General features: G+C 39.8%; 1 protein-coding gene across 1 annotated transcript in view; it reads right to left on the reverse strand.

Annotated features, from left to right (window-relative positions):
- Window positions 1–15858: 15858 nt before the first annotated feature.
- The window catches only part of LOC138986953 (ATP-binding cassette sub-family C member 4-like), a gene marked incomplete at its 5' end in the record, with an annotated part of 110193 nt that continues 105249 nt past the window's right edge, over window positions 15859–20802 (reverse strand). Inside the window, one exon of the mRNA XM_070366928.1 lies at window positions 15859–16329. Coding sequence (XP_070223029.1) covers window positions 15859–16329 — 471 coding nt within the window. The remainder of the gene's footprint in view (window positions 16330–20802) is intronic.

The following is a 20802-nucleotide window of genomic DNA, read 5'->3' on the forward strand; positions in this document are numbered from 1 at the left end:
ATATGCAGTTCAGGAAGCAACAGTTAGAACTGGACATGGAACAGACTGGTTCCAAATAGGAAAAGGAGTACGTCAAGGCTGTATGTTGTCATCCTGCTTATTTAACTTATATGCAGAGTACATCATTAGAAAGCCTGGGCTGGATGAAGCACAAACCAGAATCAAGATTGCCAGGAGAAATTTCAATAACCTCAGATATGCAGATGACACCACCCTTGTGGCAGAAGGTGAAGAAGAACTAAAGACTGTCTTGATTAAAGTGAAAGAGGAGAGTGAAAGAGTTGGCTTAAAGCTCAACATTCAGAAAACGAAGATCATGGCATCTGGTCCCATCACTTCATGGCAAATAGATGGGAAACAGTGGCTGACTTTACTTTTTTTGGCTCCAAAATCACTTCAGATCGTAATTGCTGCCACAAAGTTATGACCAACCTAGACAGCATATTAAAAAGCAGAGACATTAAGAAGACCAGGCCCCTGTCCATCACCAACTCCCAGAGTGACTGTTGATCTCCTTGCAGTCCAAGGGACTCTCAAGAGTCTTCTCCAACATCACAGTTCAAAGGCATCAATTCTTGGTGCTCAGCCTTCTTCACAGTCCAACTCTCACATCCATACATGACCACACTGAAAACCATAGCCTTGACTAGACAGGACTTTGTTGGCAAAGTAATGTTCTGCTTTTGAATACACTGTTTCCACTGTTTCCCATCTATTTCATGAAGTGGAAAGATTTAAGGCGGGAGGAGAAGGGGACGACAGAGGATGAGATATTTGAACAGCATCACCATCTCAATGGACATGAGTTTGAGCAAGCTCCAGGAGTTCACAATGGACAAGGAAACCTGGTGTGCTGCAGTACATGGGATCGCAAAGAGTCAGACACATTGAACAACTGAACTGAACTGAACTCAGTATGTGACAATGCCTATGCTTAGCAGGTAGCAAGATCAGAAGATGAACCTTTGCCCCTTCAGAGTCCTTCAGTAATAAGGAGCAGTAAAAAGGAAAGGCTGATAACCCAGAAATATATCCCTTCCCTCTGCCCTTGAATGGAAACCAACTGCTCTTATCTGAGTTTCAGGCTCAATCATAAAAGGAAAGAAAAAAATATGTACTGATTAGAACTAGGTAGGACCCAAATGGCAGAAGCTCTAACATCTAGTAGACACAGAGCCTCATTATGCATCCACTGTAATATATAAGCATGATAAATGACACACCAACTGTTGGGAAGCGTAGTACAAAATAGCCCTATTAGGAGAAAGTCCTTGGGAAGATGGCGAAGGGCCAGAAGTACCCGGCTTTGTGTACTGCAGACAGAAAAACATCTCCTGCCTTTGGTTATGCTCGGCGCCAAGATTTAATAATAAATAGGGATGTTACTTGAGGCAGGTTGTGGGATAAGCACATGAGTCATTTAGAGCATGCTGTCCTTGAAATGTTTTACTGATTATGTGGTTAACCCCATATGTGCTCTGCTGGCCATATACTTTAAGCTCTTTTTTTCCTGCTTCTATAAAAAGGCTTGACTGCAGAAATAAACTTGTCAGTCCTTGCAAGAGACTGTCCAGTGTCATTCTTTCAGGTTCGTCTGCCCAGGTCCCGGAGAGAAAATCCCCATCAAGTGGCGCCACAAACAGGGACTTGAAAGGAAGGCTGAACAAGTGATGAGCCCCTGCAGAAAGAGGTAAGCAGGATGGGACAACATAGCAGTAAAATTCCTGTCATTTATATAATTTATCATTTTTTGAAACAAAGCAGTGTTAATGTTTCAGAGATCAGTTGAACGACTCCTATCATATTTACTGGAACAATTCATGGTTCCCAAAAGATGGGACACTCAATCTAGACATTTAGAAAAGGGTTAAAAATAATGCTTTGTGAGCATATCAGCAAGGGTTACATGGTCACTCATCACGGGCTGTTAATAGAACAAATTGAAGGGCATAACGTTGATTTGGAAGTAAAAACTATTCAATCTTTACATGAATATGAGCTTAAAGAACAAGATATACAAGGTCTTTTGAAATATAAGAATGTTATGCTCAGACACAATCCCTTAGAAAACAACTTAGAGAACATATATATACAGGATGCATCAAAACTGAAGCCACTTAGAATGGAGATCATTTCATTCAACGGACAGCCCAAATCTGAGGTTTTCCTTCTAACTCCGCCTGTAACAGCAATTGCTAACTTTGCTTGTACTAACTGCTTCACTCCTCCTCGGGAGATGCCTGCTTGTGCTTTACATTTTCCCAATACAATTTGATCCACCCGTCCAGGTCAAAATTCTTAGGATGGTACAGATTTTTGCATGTTGTCTAATTTTAAGAAAGCATGAGACTCTGTATGGACCTATTTCTCCCTTGTATAGAATTTCTCAGAGGATGGGCTGACCATTGGATGCCATATGATTTTTTTTCAAGTAGCAAAAATGGCTTTAAATCCTCAACAATTACTGCAATGGCAAATATGGGTTAGTGATGAGGCCCAACAGCTGATGATTGACCAGCAATCTCATGGTAACCCTGCCAATTTAACTTATGATATACTGACTAGAACAAGGACTATGGCCAATGAATGGCACAATTAGCTAATATTACCCTTGAGATGTTGCATTTTATTAAGAAACTGCCTGCAAGGCATGGGCAAAAGGTTGATAGCGCTAACTCTGATGGTTCATTTGTTAAGATTATTCAAGGACATGAGGAGGAATATTCTCAATTTATAGGAAAATTAAAGGGGATGCAGTTTAAAAATCTATTAAGGATGTGACTTTACAAAATATTATTTTAAAAATCTTGCTTTTGAAAATGCTAATGAGGAATGTCGATCCATGCTCAGACCAATTTGAGAGACTGGCTCTCTTATGGAATATTTGAAAGCTTGTAGGGATACAGGATCTATATCCCATAGAGCAAAATTGGTGGAATTAGAAACCCTTTAGTGTATAAAAGCTGCTAATGCAAATGTTTTAACTGTGGGAAGGCCGCCATATGAAAAACAATGCTGCATGCAGCACAGGCGGAAAAAATAATACTACTTCTAATAAGAAGAAACCCCAAGGAGTATGTCCAAGATGTAAAGGGGTTCCACTGGCTGAACAATGTCATTCTAAATTTGATAAGATTGAAACACCTTTAACCTGGGTGCACAACAAAAACAACAAGAAAACTGATAAAGGGGCCATCCTCTAGCCCGCTACAAAAGGAGGACACTGGCTGTTATGACACTACAAGCAGTTACATCTAAAAGTGCTTGCATCAATATACCTAGTCATAATGATATGGAACTATTAGATTATACAACCCCCACAAAAATCCCCACTGGATATTATGGCCTGATTCCACCCGGACAATGGAACTGATTTTGGGATGAGTAGCTGCACAATGAGAGATTTAATGGTATTGACTGGTGTTGTGGACGAAGATTATGAAGGAGAAATACATATGGTAAATGTTGTGAAAAATGGGAAATGTATACTTACAAAAGGGGGAACGTTTTGCTGGTTATTTTTTTACCATATGTCAAACCAATGACGGCATCTGATAAAGTTCAGCAGGAGGCTTTGGTAGTATCAACCTACTGCTGCACTATCCACCTATTAAAGAAACATCAGAAACCCATGCTTACTTTACTCACATGGGGAAAGAATTTCACAGGCATATTAGATACCGAGCTGACATTTCAATCATTAGAGCTGCAGAATGGCCCCCATTGATGGCTCCTTTTAGACTATTAGAAGTAAATGGCTTAATGCCACACAAACTTTGTCAATGCATCCTATTTACAAATGTATGGCCTTAATCAAATTGTAACTTTATCTAAAAACCATATATTACTAATATCCCAATCAATTTATGGGGACGGGTTTCTTGAATAAATGAAAGCCACATTTCTTTAAATGAACCTTTTAATGGGGCCATTGAGTTAATACCACTGCCCTTGATTGGGAATCTGATACCCCAATATGGACACCTCAATGGCCCCTTAAGAAAGAAAAACTGGCAACTCTTACACAATTAGTTAATGAACAATTACAAAAAGCTCATATGTAGAACCTTCATTTTCCCATTGGAATTCCCTGTTTTTGTAATAAAGAAATCAGGAAAATGGCAAAATGTTGATAGATTTAGAAATGTTAATACACATATTACCTATGGGGCCCTTACAACCAGGATTGCCCTCCTTCTATGGTACCAAAAGGATGGTCTATAGTTATTATTGACTTACAAGACTGCTTTTACTATACCTTTGCACCCTAAAGATAGAAAACGTTTTGCCTTTTCAGTTCCTTCTATAAAATTACATGGCTCCTATTAAAAGATTTCAATGGAAGGTGCTACCTTAGGAATGATGAACTCTCCTACCATTTGCCAATATCTCATATCTGTTTTATTATAACTCATTAGAGATGTAAATATCCTATCAGTGCATTTATAATTCATTACATGGATAATACTTCTTTTTATGGAATCTGAACTCTGTTTACTACAGTTATATAATGAAGTTACTATTACTTTCAAAAATCATGGCCTGCTTTAGCACTCAGATAAAATTCAGTGGAAAGCACCTTAATTATTTAGGACATGCTATGGAATAATCTAAAATCAAAACTCAAAACTCAAATTTTCTGTGCACTTATGCACGCTGGGAATGATTTTCAAAATTGCTAGGTGATATTAATTGCTGTACATCTGTTGCATCCCCACCTATGCCTCTACAAAATCTATTTAAAATTTTAGAGGATCCACTGACCCTAATAGCCTAGGCAGCTAACAAAAGAGACCAAAGAAGAACTAGCCTTAATAGAGAAACACATTCAACAATCTTTTCAACTCGTAGATTATGATCAACCAGTTTCTTTATATATATTCCCCTCTGAACATTCACCTACTGCAATTATAGCTCAACATAGCCCAATAGAATGTATATTTACACACTAAACAGTCTAAAAATTGTATCATATATTGAGAAAATAGGGCACTTAATTGTGTCAGGAAGAAGCTAGTACAAACTTTGACTGGATTTGATCCATATGCAATACAAGTTCCTTGACAAAAAGGAATTCAAATTGCCTTTACAATATAACTTGACCATACAAATGGCATTAAGTGATTTTCAAATGTTATCTCATTTATTTACAAAAGGAAAATTATGGACTTTCTACAATGTACTAAATTCATTATAACTAATGTCATTGCATCCCAGCCTATTTCCAAAGTCACCACCCATTTCATTGATGGCAATAAGAAAGACATAAAGGATTGTCAGCCCTGATATCAAAGAGAAATTACCACTACCTCTTCAGTACAAAGAGTTGAATTGTATGCTTTATATGCTCTTCTGTCACTTCAACCATTATCCTTCAACGTATATACTGATTCCAAATACCTTGCTTCCCTTTTCCTGATTTTGTTACCACCTTTTATACAATCTAGATGAAGAATTATATACTTCTTTTCACAGACTCAAGCTTTAATTCACTCATGTACTGAACCTTCTTTATTGCACATATACGTGCTCATTCAGGTTTATCTAGCCCTCTGGCTGCAGAAATGATACTATTGACAGGCTCATAGCTCCCATTTTTACATCTGCCACTGACAAACATGCTAATCTTCATACCAATGCTAACAGATTGCACTCTAAATACCATATCCCTCTCGCTGAAGCACTGACATATTATTAAAACCTATGATGTCTGTGCCCTCTGCATTATGGACTACAATATCAAGGAATTAATCCCTGGAGGCAACAACCTAATTCCTTTGGCAATCTGACTTCACTCACTGCTCCTTAGGAAAATTTTATTTATTTTTGCCTCAATAGATACATTTTGCAACTTTATCTGGACAGTAACTGTCTCTTCAGAATCCAGCCAACACACCATTTCCACACTCTTACTCACCTTCCCTTATGGGGATTCCTTCTTCTTGATAACAGACAATGGACCTACATTCACCTACATTTGTTTCATTTATTTTATCAGAATGGAACATCACACACATTACAGAATACCTATAATCCTAAGTCAAACCATTATTGAAAGAGCCCACTGCACCTAAAAACTCATTTACTAAAACAGAAAGGGGAATATGGAAGAGGAGATACACTCTTATTCTATGAACCTCAATATTATTATCTTTAACTCTTTATTCCCTAAATTTTTAAACTTAACAAAAACTAATTCTGACACTCATGCAGATAGACATTTGGCAGAAGACAAAAACAACAAATTAGAAATCAATACACCAGTATGGTATATAATAAACATGGCTGCCAGAATCTTAGACTCCTAGGCAAAGGGGTTTTGGTCTTGTTATTGCAGATGGAGAGGGAAAACGGTTCTCTTCATTATGTCCGTACCGGGAGGGACCCCAAGAGTGCACTCCTCAGGAAAGTGATGTGTTAATGTGAAGGGGCCGTCAATGACCCTGGAGGAGCCAATAGGAACGCCATCGTCTGAATCCTTACCCGACATGGCTCAATGAAAAACATGACTCGTCAGGCTGGGCAGACACTGAAGAGAGAGGAACATCATAACTGCTACTGGTTTAATAGGGTCAAGCATTGAGGCTTCAATCTAAGACAAGTTTATGGACTGATAAGGACATATGCTGAATTGGTATAACAGGGGCTTATCACCCCACGACCCAGGATTGTCGCCCCTTTGGGGCCAGAGCAATGGCACATTTGGAAAATTCAGGCAGCTTTGAGCACTTCACTGGTGTTTAGAAGACGTGGTGTGTTTTGTCCTATAATTATACCTTCCTATATAATAGTACTGGCTTATATTCAATTGTGTTTCACGTCTTATTTATTTTAGGCATTTTTGGGATCGACTTTTTCAGCCAAGACTGTTAATTGTACTGCATGTGCATTGTATACCTGCCTTAATCACCATTTCATATCACAATTAGCATTAGCTAGTTAAACAAGATCTGAGTTATGGCTCCTAAACTTTAAAGAACCTTGGACTGATTCTGTATTCTTTTTGTATTGTTGAAGTGTACTGCAGACAGAAAAACATCTCCTGCCTTTGGTTATGCTCGGCGCCAAGATTTAATAATAAATAGGGATGTTACTTGAGAAAAAGGGTTGTGGGATAAGCACATGAGTCACTTAGAGCATGCTGTCCTTGAAATGTTTTTACTGATTATGTGTTAACCCCATATGTGCTCTGCTGGCCATATACTTTAAGCTCTTTTTTCCTGCTTCTATAAAAAGGCTTGACTGCAGAAATAAACTTGTCAGTCCTTGCAAGAGACTGTCCGAGTGTCATTCTTTCAGGTTCGTCGCTTCCAAGTCCCGGAGAGAAAATCCCCATCAAGTGGCGCCACAAACAGGGACTTGAAAGGAAGGCTGAACAAAGTGATGAGCCCCTGCAGAAAGAGGTAAGCAGGATGGGACAACATAGCAGTAAAATTCCTGTCATTTATATAATTTATCATTTTTTGAAACAAAACGGTGTTAATGTTTCAAGAGATCAGTTGAACGACTCCTATCATATTTTACTGGAACAATTCATGGTTCCCAAAAGATGGGACACTCAATCTAGACATTTAGAAAAGGGTTAAAAATAATGCTTTGTGAGCATATCAGCAAGGGTTACATGGTCACTCATACGGGCTATTGTAGAACAAATTGAAGGGCATAACGTTGATTTGGAAGTAAAAACTATTCAATCTTTACATGAATATGAGCTTAAAGAACAAGATATACAAGGTGCTTTGAAATATAAGAATGTTATGCTCAGACACAATCCTTAGAAAAACAACTTAGAGACATATATATACAGGATGCGTCAAAACTGAAGCCACTTAGAATGGAGATCATTTCATTCAACGGACAGCCCAAATCTGAGGTTTTTCCTTCTGCTCCGCCTGTAACAGCAATTGCTAACTTTGCTTGTACTAACTGCTTCACTCCTCCTCGGGAGATGCCTGCTTGTGCTTTCGCTTTCCCAATACAATTTGATCAACCCGTCCAAGGTCAAAATTCTTGGGATGGTACAGATTTTGGCATGTTGTCTAATTTTAAGAAAGCATGAACTCTGTATGGACCTATTTCTCCTTACTGTATAGAATTTCTCAGAGGATGGGCTGACCATTGGATGCCATATGATTTTTTTCAAGTAGCAAAAATGGCTTTAAATCCTCAACAATTACTGCAATGGCAAATATGGGTTAGTGATGAGGCCCAACAGCTGATGATTGACCAGCAATCTCATGGTAACCCTGCCAATTTAACTTATGATATACTGACTAGAACAAGGACTATGGCCAATGTAATGGCACAATTAGCTAATATTACCCTTGAGATGTTGCATTTTATTAAAGAAACTGCCTGCAAGGCATGGGCAAAGGTTGATAGCGCTAACTCTGATGGTTCATTTGTTAAGATTATTCAAGGACATGAGGAGGAATATTCTCAATTTATAGGAAAATTAAAGGATGCAGTTTAAAAATCTATTAAGGATGTGACTTTACAAAATATTATTTTAAAAAATCTTGCTTTTGAAAATGCTAATGAGGAATGTCGATCCATGCTCAGACCAATTTGAGAGACTGGCTCTCTTATGGAATATTTGAAAGCTTGTAGGGATACAGGATCTATATCCCATAGAGCAAAATTGGTGGAATTGGAAACCTTTAGTGTATAAAAAGCTGCTAATGCCAAATGTTTTAACTGTGGGAAGGCCGGCCATATGAAAAAACAATGCTGCATGCCAGCACAGGCCGGAAAAAATAATACTACTTCTAATAAGAAGAAACCCCAAGGAGTATGTCCAAGATGTAAAAAGGGGTTCCACTGGCTGAATGAATGTCATTCTAAATTTGATAAGATTGGAAACACCTTTAACCTGGGTGCACAACAAAAACAACAGGGAAACTGATAAAGGGGCCATCCTCTAGCCCCGCTACAAAAGGAGGACCTATTGTTATGACACTACAAGCAGTTACATCTAAGAGTGCTTGCATCAATATACCTAGTCCTTAATGATATGGAACTAATAGAATTATACAACCCCCACAAAATCCCCACTGGATATTATGGCCTGATTCCACCCGGGACAATGGAACTGATTTTGGGATGTAGTAGCTGCACAATGAGAGATTTAATGGTATTGACTGGTGTTGTGGACGAAGATTATGAAGGAGAAATACATATGGTAAATGTTGTGAAAATGGGAAATGTATACTTACAAAAAGGGGAACGTTTTGCACAATTATTACTTTTACCATATGTCAAACCAATGACGGCATCTGATAAAGTTCAGCAGGGAGGCTTTGGCAGTATCAACCTTACTGCTGCACTATCCACCCTATTAAAGGAACATCAGAAACCCATGCTTACTTTACTCACATGGGGAAAGAATTTCACAGGCATATTAGATACCCGAGCTGACATTTCAATCATTAGAGCTGCAGAATGGCCCCCATTGATGGCTCCTTTTAGACTATTAGAAGTAAATGAAGCTAATGCCACACAAACTTTTGTCAATGCATCCTATTTACAAATGTATGGCCTTAATCAAATTGTAACTTATCTTAAACCATATATTACTAATATCCCAATCAATTTATGGGGACGGGATTTTCTTGAACAAATGAAAGCCACAATTTCTTTAAATGAACCTTTTAATGGGGGCCATTGAGTTAACACCACTGCCCCTTGATTGGGAATCTGATACCCCAATATGGACACCTCAATGGCCCCTGACTAAAGAAAAACTGGCAACTCTTACACAATTAGTTAATGAACAATTACAAAAAGCTCATATAGAACCTTCATTTTCCCCGTGGAATTCCCCTGTTTTTGTAATAAAAAAGAAATCAGGAAAATGGCAAATGTTGATAGATTTAAGAAATGTTAATAATACCATGTTACCTATGGGGCCCTTACAACCAGGATTGCCCTCCCCTTCTATGGTACCAAAAGGATGGTCTATAGTTATTATTGACTTACAAGACTGCTTTTTTACTATACCTTTGCACCCTAAAGATAGAAAACGTTTTGCCTTTTCAGTTCCTTCTATAAATTACATGGCTCCTATTAAAAGATTTCAATGGAAGGTGCTACCTCAGGGAATGATGAACTCTCCTACCATTTGCCAATATCTCATATCTGTTTTATTACAACCCATTAGAGATAAATATCCTACTGCATTTATAATTCATTACATGGATAATACTTCTTTTTATGGAATCTGAACTCTGTTTACTACAGTTATATAATGAAGTTACTATTACTCTTCAAAATCATGGCCTGCTTGTAGCACCAGATAAAATTCAGTGGAAAGCACCCTTTAATTATTTAGGACATGTTATGGAATAATCTAAAATCAAAACTCAAAAAACTCAAATTTCTGTGCAATCTCTATGCACGCTGAATGATTTTCAAAAATTGCTAGGTGATATTAATTGGCTGTGGCCATCTGTTGGCATCCCCACCTATGCCTTACAAAATCTATTTAAAATTTTAGAGGGATCCGCTGACCCTAATAGCCCTAGGCAGCTAACAAAAGAGACCAAAGAAGAACTGGCCTTAATAGAGAAACACATTCAACAATCTTTTTCAACTCGGCTAGATTATGATCAACCAGTTTCTTTATATATATTCCCCTCTGAACATTCACCTACTGCAATTATAGCTCAACATAGCCCAATAGAATGGGTATATTTACACACTAAACAGTCTAAAAAAATTGTATCATATATTGAGAAAATAGGGCACTTAATTGTGTCAGGAAGAAGCCGTGTACAAACTTTGACTGGATTTGATCCATATGCAATACAAGTTCCCTTGACAAAAAAGGAATTGCAAATTGCCTTACAATATAACTTGACCATACAAATGGCATTAAGTGATTTTCAAAATGTTATCTCATTTTATTTACCAAAAGGAAAATTATGGGACTTTCTACAATGTACTAAATTCATTATAACTAATGTCATTGCATCCCAGCCTATTTCCAAAGTACCCACCCATTTCATTGATGGCAACAAGAAAGACATAACAGGGATTGTCAGCCCTGATATCAAAGAGAAATTACCTACTACCTACTCTTCAGTACAAAGAGTTGAATTGTATGCTTTATATGCTCTTCTGTCACTTCAACCATTATCCTTCAACGTATATACTGATTCCAAATACCTTGCTTCCCTTTTTCCTGATTTTGTTACCACCTTTTTATACAATCTAGATGAAGAATTATATACTCTCTTTTCACAGACTCAAGCTTTAATTCACTCATGTACTGAACCCTTCTTTATTGCACATATACGTGCTCATTCAGGTTTATCTAGCCCTCTGGCTGCAAGAAATGATACTATTGACAGGCTCATAGCTCCCATTTTTACATCTGCCACTGACAAACATGCTAATCTTCATACCAATGCTAACAGATTGCACTCTAAATACCATATCCCTCTCGCTGAAGCACGACATATTATTAAAACCTATGATGTCTGTGCCCCTCTGCATTTATGGACTACAATATCAAGAATTAATCCCTGGAGGCAACAACCTAATTCCCTTTGGCAATCTGACTTCACTCACTGCTCCTTAGGAAAATTTTATTTATTTTTTGCCTCAATAGATACATTTTGCAACTTTATCTGGACAGTAACTGTCTCTTCAGAATCCAGCCAACACACCATTTCCACACTCTTACTCACCTTCCCCGTTATGGGGATTCCTTCTGTCTTGATAACAGACAATGGACCTACATTCACCTCGCATTTGTTTCATTTATTTTTATCAGAATGGAACATCACACACATTACAGGAATACCCTATAATCCTCAGAGTCAAACCATTATTGAAAGAGCCCACTGCACCTTAAAAACTCATTTACTAAAACAGAAAGGGGGAATATGGAAGAGGAGATACACTTCTTATTCTATGAACCCTCAATTATTATTATCTTTAACTCTTTATTCCCTAAATTTTTTAAACTTAACAAAAACTAATTCTGACACTCATGCAGATAGACATTTGGCAGAAGACAAAAACAGCAAATTAGAAATCAATACACCAGTATGGTATAAGCAATCCAATCAGTGGCTGCCAGGAATCTTACGACTCCTAGGCAAGGGTTATGGTCTTGTTGTTGCAGATGGAGAGGAAATCTGGGTTCCTCTTCACTATGTCCATTACCGGGAGGGACCCCAAGAGTGCACTCCCTCAGGAAGTGATGATGTTAATGTGAAGGGTCTCGTCAATGACCCTGGAGGAGCCAATAAGGAAACGCCATCGTCTGAATCCTTACCCGACATGGGCTCAAGTGAAAAACATGACTCGTCAGGCTGGGCAGACACTGAAGAGCGAGAGGAACATCATAACTGCTACTGGTTTAATAGATCAAGCATTGGAGGCTTTCATAAATCTAAGACAAGTTTATGGACTGATAAGGACATACTGCTGAATTGGTATAACAGGGGCTTATCACCCCCCACGACCCAGGATTGTCGTCCCCATTGTGGGGCCAGAGCAATGGCACATTTGGAAAATTCGAGCAGCTTTAGAGCACTTCACTAGTGTTTATGAGACTGTGGGTGTGTTTTGTCCTTATAATTATACCTTCCTATATAATAGTACTGGCTATATTCAATTGTGTGTTCACCTTCCGTACTTATTTATTGTAGGGCATTTTGGTATCGACTTATCAGCCAAGACTGTTAATTGTACTGCATGTGCATTGTATACCTGCCTTAATCACACCATTTCATATCACAATGTTAGCATTGCGCTAGTTAAACAAAGATCTGAGTTATGGCTTCCCGTAAACTTAACTGAACCTTGGACTGATTCTGTATTTCTTTCTGTATTGTTGAAAACTGGGCTTAGGCGATCTAAGCGCATCATTGGGTGGATTATTGCAGGCATCTTAAGCCTTATCTCCATTGTGACTGTAGGAACTTTGTCTGGTATGGCTTTACATAATTCTATATAAAATCATGATTTTATCACTGCTTGGCACAAAGACTCTCATGATCTGTGGACTTGACAAGCTCAAATAGAACAAACATGAATTAATGACTTACAAACTGTGGTTATCTACTTAGGAGATCAAATGCAGCAACTGACTTTCTGAACACGTATGTGCTGTCACTGGAATTTTACTTCTTTTTGTCTGACTAACATGCTCTATAATAGCACTGAATATCCTTGGGATAAAGTTAAGGTGCATTTGCAGGATCTCACAGATAACTCAAGTTTAGACATCAATTTGTTGAAACAACAAGTTGCTAATTTTCAAGTTAGGGTACCTAAGGAATTGTATAGCACTCAATTCTATGATACTTTAACCAAAACCCTATTGTCTCTAGACCCTAGAGCTTGGCTTTCAGGAAGAAATATTTTTATATATGTATTAATCACCCTGCTCTTTTTGTCATTGCTTATAGGATACAGAAGTCTCTACTCAAGACTCCGTGCCTCCCACAATGGAGTCCAACTAGCAGCCACCATGCTTAAATTAAAAACAAAAGGAGGCTATGTTGGGAAGCATAGTACAAAATAGCCGTATTAGGAGAAAGTCCTTGGGAAAATGGCAAAGGGCCGGAAGTACCCGGCTTTGTGTACTGCGGACAGAAAAACATCTACTGCCTTTGGTTATGCTCGGTGCCAAGATTTAATAATAAATAGGGATGTTACTTGAGAAAACGGGTTGTGGGATAAGCACATGAGTCACTTAGAGCGCGCTGTCCTTGAAATGTTTTTACTGATTATGTGTTAACCCCATATGTGCTCTGCTGGCCGTATACTTTAAGCTCTTTGTTCCTGCTTCTATAAAAAGGCTTGACTGCAGAAATAAACTTGTCAGTCCTTGCAAGAGACTGTCCAAGTGTCATTCTTTCAGGTTCGTCACTTCCAAGTCCTGGGGAGAAAATCCCCAACACCAACCAGGACCACTACAGTTGACAATGGCTATGACAACAAAACAAAGAGCTCATACAAGGACTAAAAAGGAGTGCTACCTTAATTTCAGGTCCAAATCACACTGCATTTTTGGGTAAGCCATGAATATTCCTCCCTCTCTTAACCTGATTCCCTTCTTTTTACTTCAACCCTCCTATATACCTAGTTGGACTGAGAGGTTGACTTGCAAACTAAGTCTCCGCTTTTCCATTCTTTGGTCACTGAGCAAAGCTTGTGCTCTACCAGTCACACCATCAGTTTACTTATTGGTTGTGGGAATCTGAGGGAGAAAGAACCTCCCCATCATGATAAGGGGTCTCATCCTGGGCTAGGCCCCTGGCACAATTCCAGGCAACCAACTCCATGACAAGCACAGCAGTTACATACACAAGAAACACAGACCCCAGAACCAGACTTCCTGGTTTGAGATCCCACTCCACCGCTTACTAGCTGTGTGATGGTAAGCAACTTACTCAACCTCTATGCTTCAGAGTCTTCAAGCATGAAATAAGAGGTAATAGCTCCTTCCTCCCCAGCAGGAAAACTGGAAATGGGTGCCAATGAAAATGGAAGTCTTCACCTTCCATTTCTATGCACATACATTTTCAAAGTCAACAAACAGAATGTGCTTTGAGAGTTTCTTGCCCTACTTGACGTTAAAGAGACATTTGTCTACTTTGCTATTATTTATGGTAACCACACACATATTCCTTCTTCTAGGTCCCTCTTTCCTAAAGGGCAATCAAATAGCCAAGGGATGTAGCTACATGCACTGAATACACCACCATCAAAACAAGCATAGGAGCTGCCATCCCCCTGGGGATCCCCTAGGCTGTCCAATAAAAGAAGTATCAGAATTTGTGGAAAAGATAAATGGGTTAGGGTCCAGAAACAAAAGACCTAATAATCACCCAAGTGGGATTAAAATCCAAAGGTTCAGGCCTGCATATCTGTAGTCCCAGCTATTAGATGAAGACTTCAATTAAGAGCTTCAGCTCTCTGCAGTGCTTTTCATCTCTGTGTTTCCTCCCAGCTCATGGACCTGTCAGTGGTTTCAGGACCAAAGGACTCCTGGGCAGGACCACCTGCATCAAGACCATGCACTGCTTCTCTGAAGGATAGAGATCTGGATAAGACCCCACAGGTTTCAGGGACCACATCCCCAGGGTTTGGTTCTCAAAGGTAGAAGTGGAGATATTCACAATAGGGCCAGGGGCTGTGGTCAAATACACACTCTACTCCTGGCTTGTGTCCCAGGCAAAAGCAACACATGTTCCAGAATAATGTCCCCATTCATTTCATAAAAAACAATAGTGTTTTGTACACACATGAAATTGGCCAAAACTAGGTACCAGAACATACAGGACCACACAGGGAGTGAAGGAGGGACAGAAAGAAAGACATAGTCATAGACAAGGGGAAAGAGGGAGCCCAGGGCAGTTGGAACTCAAATGTTCACCTAAGGAACATGGGAAAAGGTGGGGACGTTATTGGAAGATGGCAAAGATGCAGGGCACTAAATAGATAAAGAAAATTGTTCACAAGCTGCTTGCTTGGGGGGGCCAGGAGGGGAGTTGCAGCTTATTTCAGAACTGACAGCGAATTTCTGAGTGGTTCTGAGGCTACTGGATAAGGTGGAGATTAGGGAGCCCAGTCCCTTCTCCTGCTGGGCAGTGACTCTCCCTGAGCAACCTCCTTGCCTTCTGCTCCTGCTGCATCAGCTCTCAGGTGACGTGGCTGGCTGGGCGGAGAGTAGCAAGGCAGGGAGACTCAGTACCCCTGACACCAGGTCCCTTGGTACCCCTCCGAAACCCACCCCTCCCAACCTCACAACCCCACTGGCCTCAGGCTCCCAGGCACGCTCCCTCGCTTTGTCCCTTGGTCCGCAACAGAAGCCGACAGTGTTGCGCCCACCGTGGAACGTCACAGCTCAGACTGGGCACTCACCAGACAAACAGGCGTGAGCAGAAGTTCGCCTTCTGTAGTGGGCTGGTCTTCACCTCCGCAGACACAGGCAGCATCTTGCCGGCCAAGGCGGACACAGACCGGTGTCTCCCTGCTCAGGTGGCGGTGGGGCTCCTGCTGCTCCTGGAGGCTCTGGCGGGGATGCTGGGGACTGGCTGCCTCACAGATCCACTGGGCTGGAGCCTGAGAACACCTGCTTCTGAGAGTGGAGCGCCCTTTGTGCACCAGGTCCGCCTCCCAAGACTGAGCAGCCTCCAGGGTCCACCTCTGAAGCACCCACTCTGTGCAGGTGCTGCCACAGGCATAGGATGGATGCAGCGTGCCACGTGTGGGGCTGCAGGACCAAGAGACACCCAGGTAGGTGCTTCCAGAAGCCTCATACAAGTGGAAGGCAAAGTTATCAGCTCTTTGATAAAGGGAGCAGGCTGACTGTGAGGCAGAACCAGCCCAGCTCCCAGGAGTGCACCTGGCCACAAACTCTGCGGAAGTTCCTGCTCTGAGCCCAGGCATTCACCCAGAAGGTGGAGACAGGAGGCTCGGGCCCCGCCCATCTCTGCTGCTCAGAGGCTCCCCATGGGCTACAGAGGAAACCTGGAAAAAGCTGGCAGAAGGAGATAGTAGCCTCCTCTCTGGGCCCTCTGCCCTCATCAAGACCAAACAAGGGCGCTGTGGGAAGTTCTCCAAGTGTAATGAAGCAGAACCCAGTGGGGCCTTCCTGGGATAGATCCTACCCCCACCCCATGCCCTCTGCCTGCCTCCTGTTTGTAGAAAATCTTCAGTCTCCAAGGCCTCATCTGAATCACAAAAGGCTGGCTCAAGAATTAATGACTGGAAAAATGTGAACACATTAAAAACAAAACAAAACAAACAAACAAACAAAAAAACTTTATCAATAGATTAGCTATACTGCAGTCACAGAATCTTCAGTTCTTCCCAGAAGGCTACAGATAATATGTTTGGTGCACATTCCCGAGTTGTTTGCAGATGCTAAAAAGTCCACCAGGTGGAAGAAGTTAACTGCATGATGACCATGATAAACTGGAACCTAAGGATTTATGATGATAACCCCTGTTGCATTACCGTGCTCTTCAACATCAAGCAGAGAATAGTGCATGAGCTAAATCAAGTACTCTCCACTCTCTCACCTAGTCTGCCTTTAAAAAACCTCCCCTGAAATCCACTGGGGAGTTCCAGCCTTCTGAGCATGAGCATCCTTACTCCTTGCTTGGCCCTTGCAATAAACCTTTCTCTACTCAGAACGCCAACATTTCAGTTCATATCACCTCAGTGTACATTGGGCACAAGGCCTTAGTTTGGCCAATACAAACCGGGCACCAAATATTTGATGATGGCCAACAACAGGGTTTAGCACAGATTATGTTTGTAGAGCTATAAGACTTAAAAAAAATGTAACAGAATATTAGACAACTTCAAATGATTTTGAAACATGAATTCATTGGAGATCACCACAACATGTGAGATGTCTTGCATCTCACAGGTTACATTGTGGAGGGACCTCTGTGAGCTTTTTGCTGCCCTCTTTGAAGAGGAATTTGGGACAGAGAGTTTGCCTTATGATTTCTTTCATCATGAGCTCAGGGCCTGCCTAGTGGAGAAATAGTGGCAATATGTTACAGAATACAAGTTATGTTCATTTGTGGGAAACTTAATTCACTTTTAACTCCCACAATACCCTATTCAAGAAGATATTATCTCTGTTTTACAGATGAGAAAGATGAGGCTCAAGGACAGCATTCTCCAAGATCTTTGAATCAGTAAATGACGAATTTTGATTTGGATTCAAGTCCAAGTCCAGCATGACTGTCACTGTTGGATGGTCAGTGTGTGAAAAGTGTCTGGAATATTCTATCTGAATGAATCAATGCTGTAGGACTGAGAATAAAATCATAAGTGATAAGTTATTTGTGTGGCCATCTTACCAGCTCAGCAGCTTCTCTTCTCTTTCATTCTAAATGAAGAAAGATCAAAGTTTGTGTGCTTATAATAAGATCATCTCATTATTCTTTGATAATTTCCCATGTACCTTGACTAAAATGGTGTTATTAATAATGACTTTTAGCTTCAGTTATGCAATATGATTATGTCCTGCAGAAATAGTGTACAGCAATTTGGTTACAGTTGACAGTACAGTATTGTGTCCTTTTCATTTGCTGAGAGAGTAGAGTTTGGGAGTTCTCAACATACAAGAGAGAAAAAATTAAATTATTAAGACGTGAAGTGATAGATATATTGATTGGCTTGGTATGATGAGCATTTCACAATGTATATGTATGTCAAGTCACCAAGTTGTACATCTAAATACATATAATTTTTGATCATCAATTATACCTCAATAAAGCTGAAGGAGAAATTAATTTTAAAGAAAACTTTAATATATTCAAATGTTTTTTATAACTCAAACATATAAGAATGGCAAACTGTTGATAATTTTCTATTGATGGGCATGCTGGTGGTTTATTATACTATTTTTTTGATATTTCATGCATGTTTGAAGTTTTCCATTGAAAAAAGGAAGACAAAGCTGAAAATTGTCAATTTCCAATTACCCATCTTTCTGGTGTTAACTCTTTCTCAGATAATGGAATCAAACAACCTAAATAATCACTCCTCACTTGATTTCCAGTTCTCTTTGAAATTCTCTACATTTCTCCATCCCTATAAAAGTTCAGATACTAGTTCTACTTCAAAGATGAATAAATTGCTTGCTGAAGTTGGAAGTCTAGTGACTTCTCTTGTCACATTTCCCCAGACTGTTCTGTCTGGTCCCCACAACTGTCTCAAGACCATAATTAGTGTCTCCAAACACTCAGTCCCTACAGCTTCTGCTGTATTTTTTTTTTTTAATTAAGATTTTTTGAAACTTCTTAGCATTCTTTTCTGAACATACACCACTATGATATTTAGAAGAAATGTTCAAATCCAATGTTACACTGTTCAGAGGACTGGCTCTGGAGCCAAGGGACCAGAGCTCTAGATGCCTCACTCATCCTGCTTCCGACAGGGTTACTGTCAGCCTCAGAATTTGTGAGAGTATTTTGTAAAAACTAAAACAAATACAAATAAAACTCTGTTTGTTTTGAAATGACTATACTACTAAGTGCCATCAACAGATTCAATGCAATCCCTATCAAATTACCAATGACACTTTTCATGGAACTAGAACAAAAAAATTCACAATTCATATGGAGACATAAAAGACCCTGAATATCCAAAACAGTCTTCAGAAAGGAGAATGGAGCTGGAGGAATCAACCTTCCTGACTTCAGACTAAACTACAAAGCTACAGTAATCAAGACAGCATGGTACTGGCACAAAAAAACAAAAATATAGAACAATGGAACAAGATATAGAACCCAGAGATGAACCTACCCACCTACGGGTACCTACTTTTTGACAAAGGAAGCAAGAATATACAATGGGGCAAAGACAGCCACTTCCATAAGTGGTGCTGGAAAAACTGGACAGCTACATGCAAAAGAATGAAATTAGAACACTACCTAAGACCAAACATAAAGATAAACTCAAAGTGGATTAAATACCTAAATGTAAGACCAGAAACTACTAAACTCTTTTTTTTAATTTTATTTTTAAACTTCACAATATTGTATTAGTTTTGCCAAATATTGAAATGAATCCGCCACAGGTATACCTGTGTTCCCCATCCTGAACCCACCTCCCTCCTCCCTCCCCATACCATCCCTCTGGGTTGTCCCAGTGCACCAGCGCCAAGCATCCAGTATCGTGCATCAAACCTGGACTGCGACTCGTTTCATACATGTTATTATACATGTTTCAATGCCATTCTCCCAAATCTCCCCACCCTCTCCCTCTCCCACAGAGTCCATAAGACTGATCTATACATCAGTGTCTCTTTTGCTGTCTCGTACACAGAGTTATTGTTACCATCTTTCTAAATTCCACATATATGTGTTAGTATACTGTATTGGTGTTTTTCTTTCTGGCTTACTTCACTCTGTATAATAGGTTCCAGTTTCATCCACCTCATTAGAACTGATTCAAATGTTTTCTTTTTAATGGCTGAGTAATACTCCATTGTGTATGTGTACCACTGCTTTCTTATCCATTCATCTGCTGATGGACATCTGGGTTGCTTCCATGTCCTGGCTATTATAAACAGTGCTGCAGTGAACATTGGGGTACACGTGTCTCTTTCCCTTCTGGTTTCCTCAGTGTGTATGCCCAGCAGTGGGATTGCTGGATCATAAGGCAGTTCTATTCCCAGCTTTTTAAGGAATCTCCACACTGTTCTCCATAGTGGCTGTACTAGTTTGCATTCCCACCAACAGTGTAAGAGGGTTCCCTTTTCTCCACACCCTCTCCAGCATTTATTGCTAGTAGACATTTGGATCACAGCCATTCTGACTGGCATGAAATGGTACCTCATAGTGGTTTTGATTTGCATTTCTCTGATAATGAGTGATGTTGAGCATCTTTTCATGTGTTTGTTAGCCATCTGTATGTCTTCTTTGGAGAAATGTCTATTTAGTTCTTTGGCCCATTTTTTGATTGGGCCATTTATTTTTCTGGAGTTGAGCTGTAGGTGTTGCTTGTATATTTTTGAGATTAGTTGTTTGTCCATTGCTTCATTTGCTATTATTTTCTCCCATTGTGAAGGCTGCCTTTTCACCTTGCTAATAGTTTCCTTTGTTGTGCAGAAGCTTTTAAGTCTAATTAGGTCCCATTTATTTATTTTTGCTTTTATTTCCAATATTCTGGGAGGTGGGTCATAAAGGACCCTGCTGTGATGTATGTCAGAGAGTGTTTTGCCTATGTTGTCCTCTAGGAGTTTTATAGCAGAAAGTATTAAACTCTTAGAGGAGAATATAGGCAGAGCACTCGATGACATAAATCAAAGCAAGA

This window comes from Bos mutus, unplaced genomic scaffold, assembly GCF_027580195.1.
Source record: "Bos mutus isolate GX-2022 unplaced genomic scaffold, NWIPB_WYAK_1.1 CTG302, whole genome shotgun sequence".
Lineage (NCBI taxonomy): Eukaryota > Metazoa > Chordata > Mammalia > Artiodactyla > Bovidae > Bos > Bos mutus.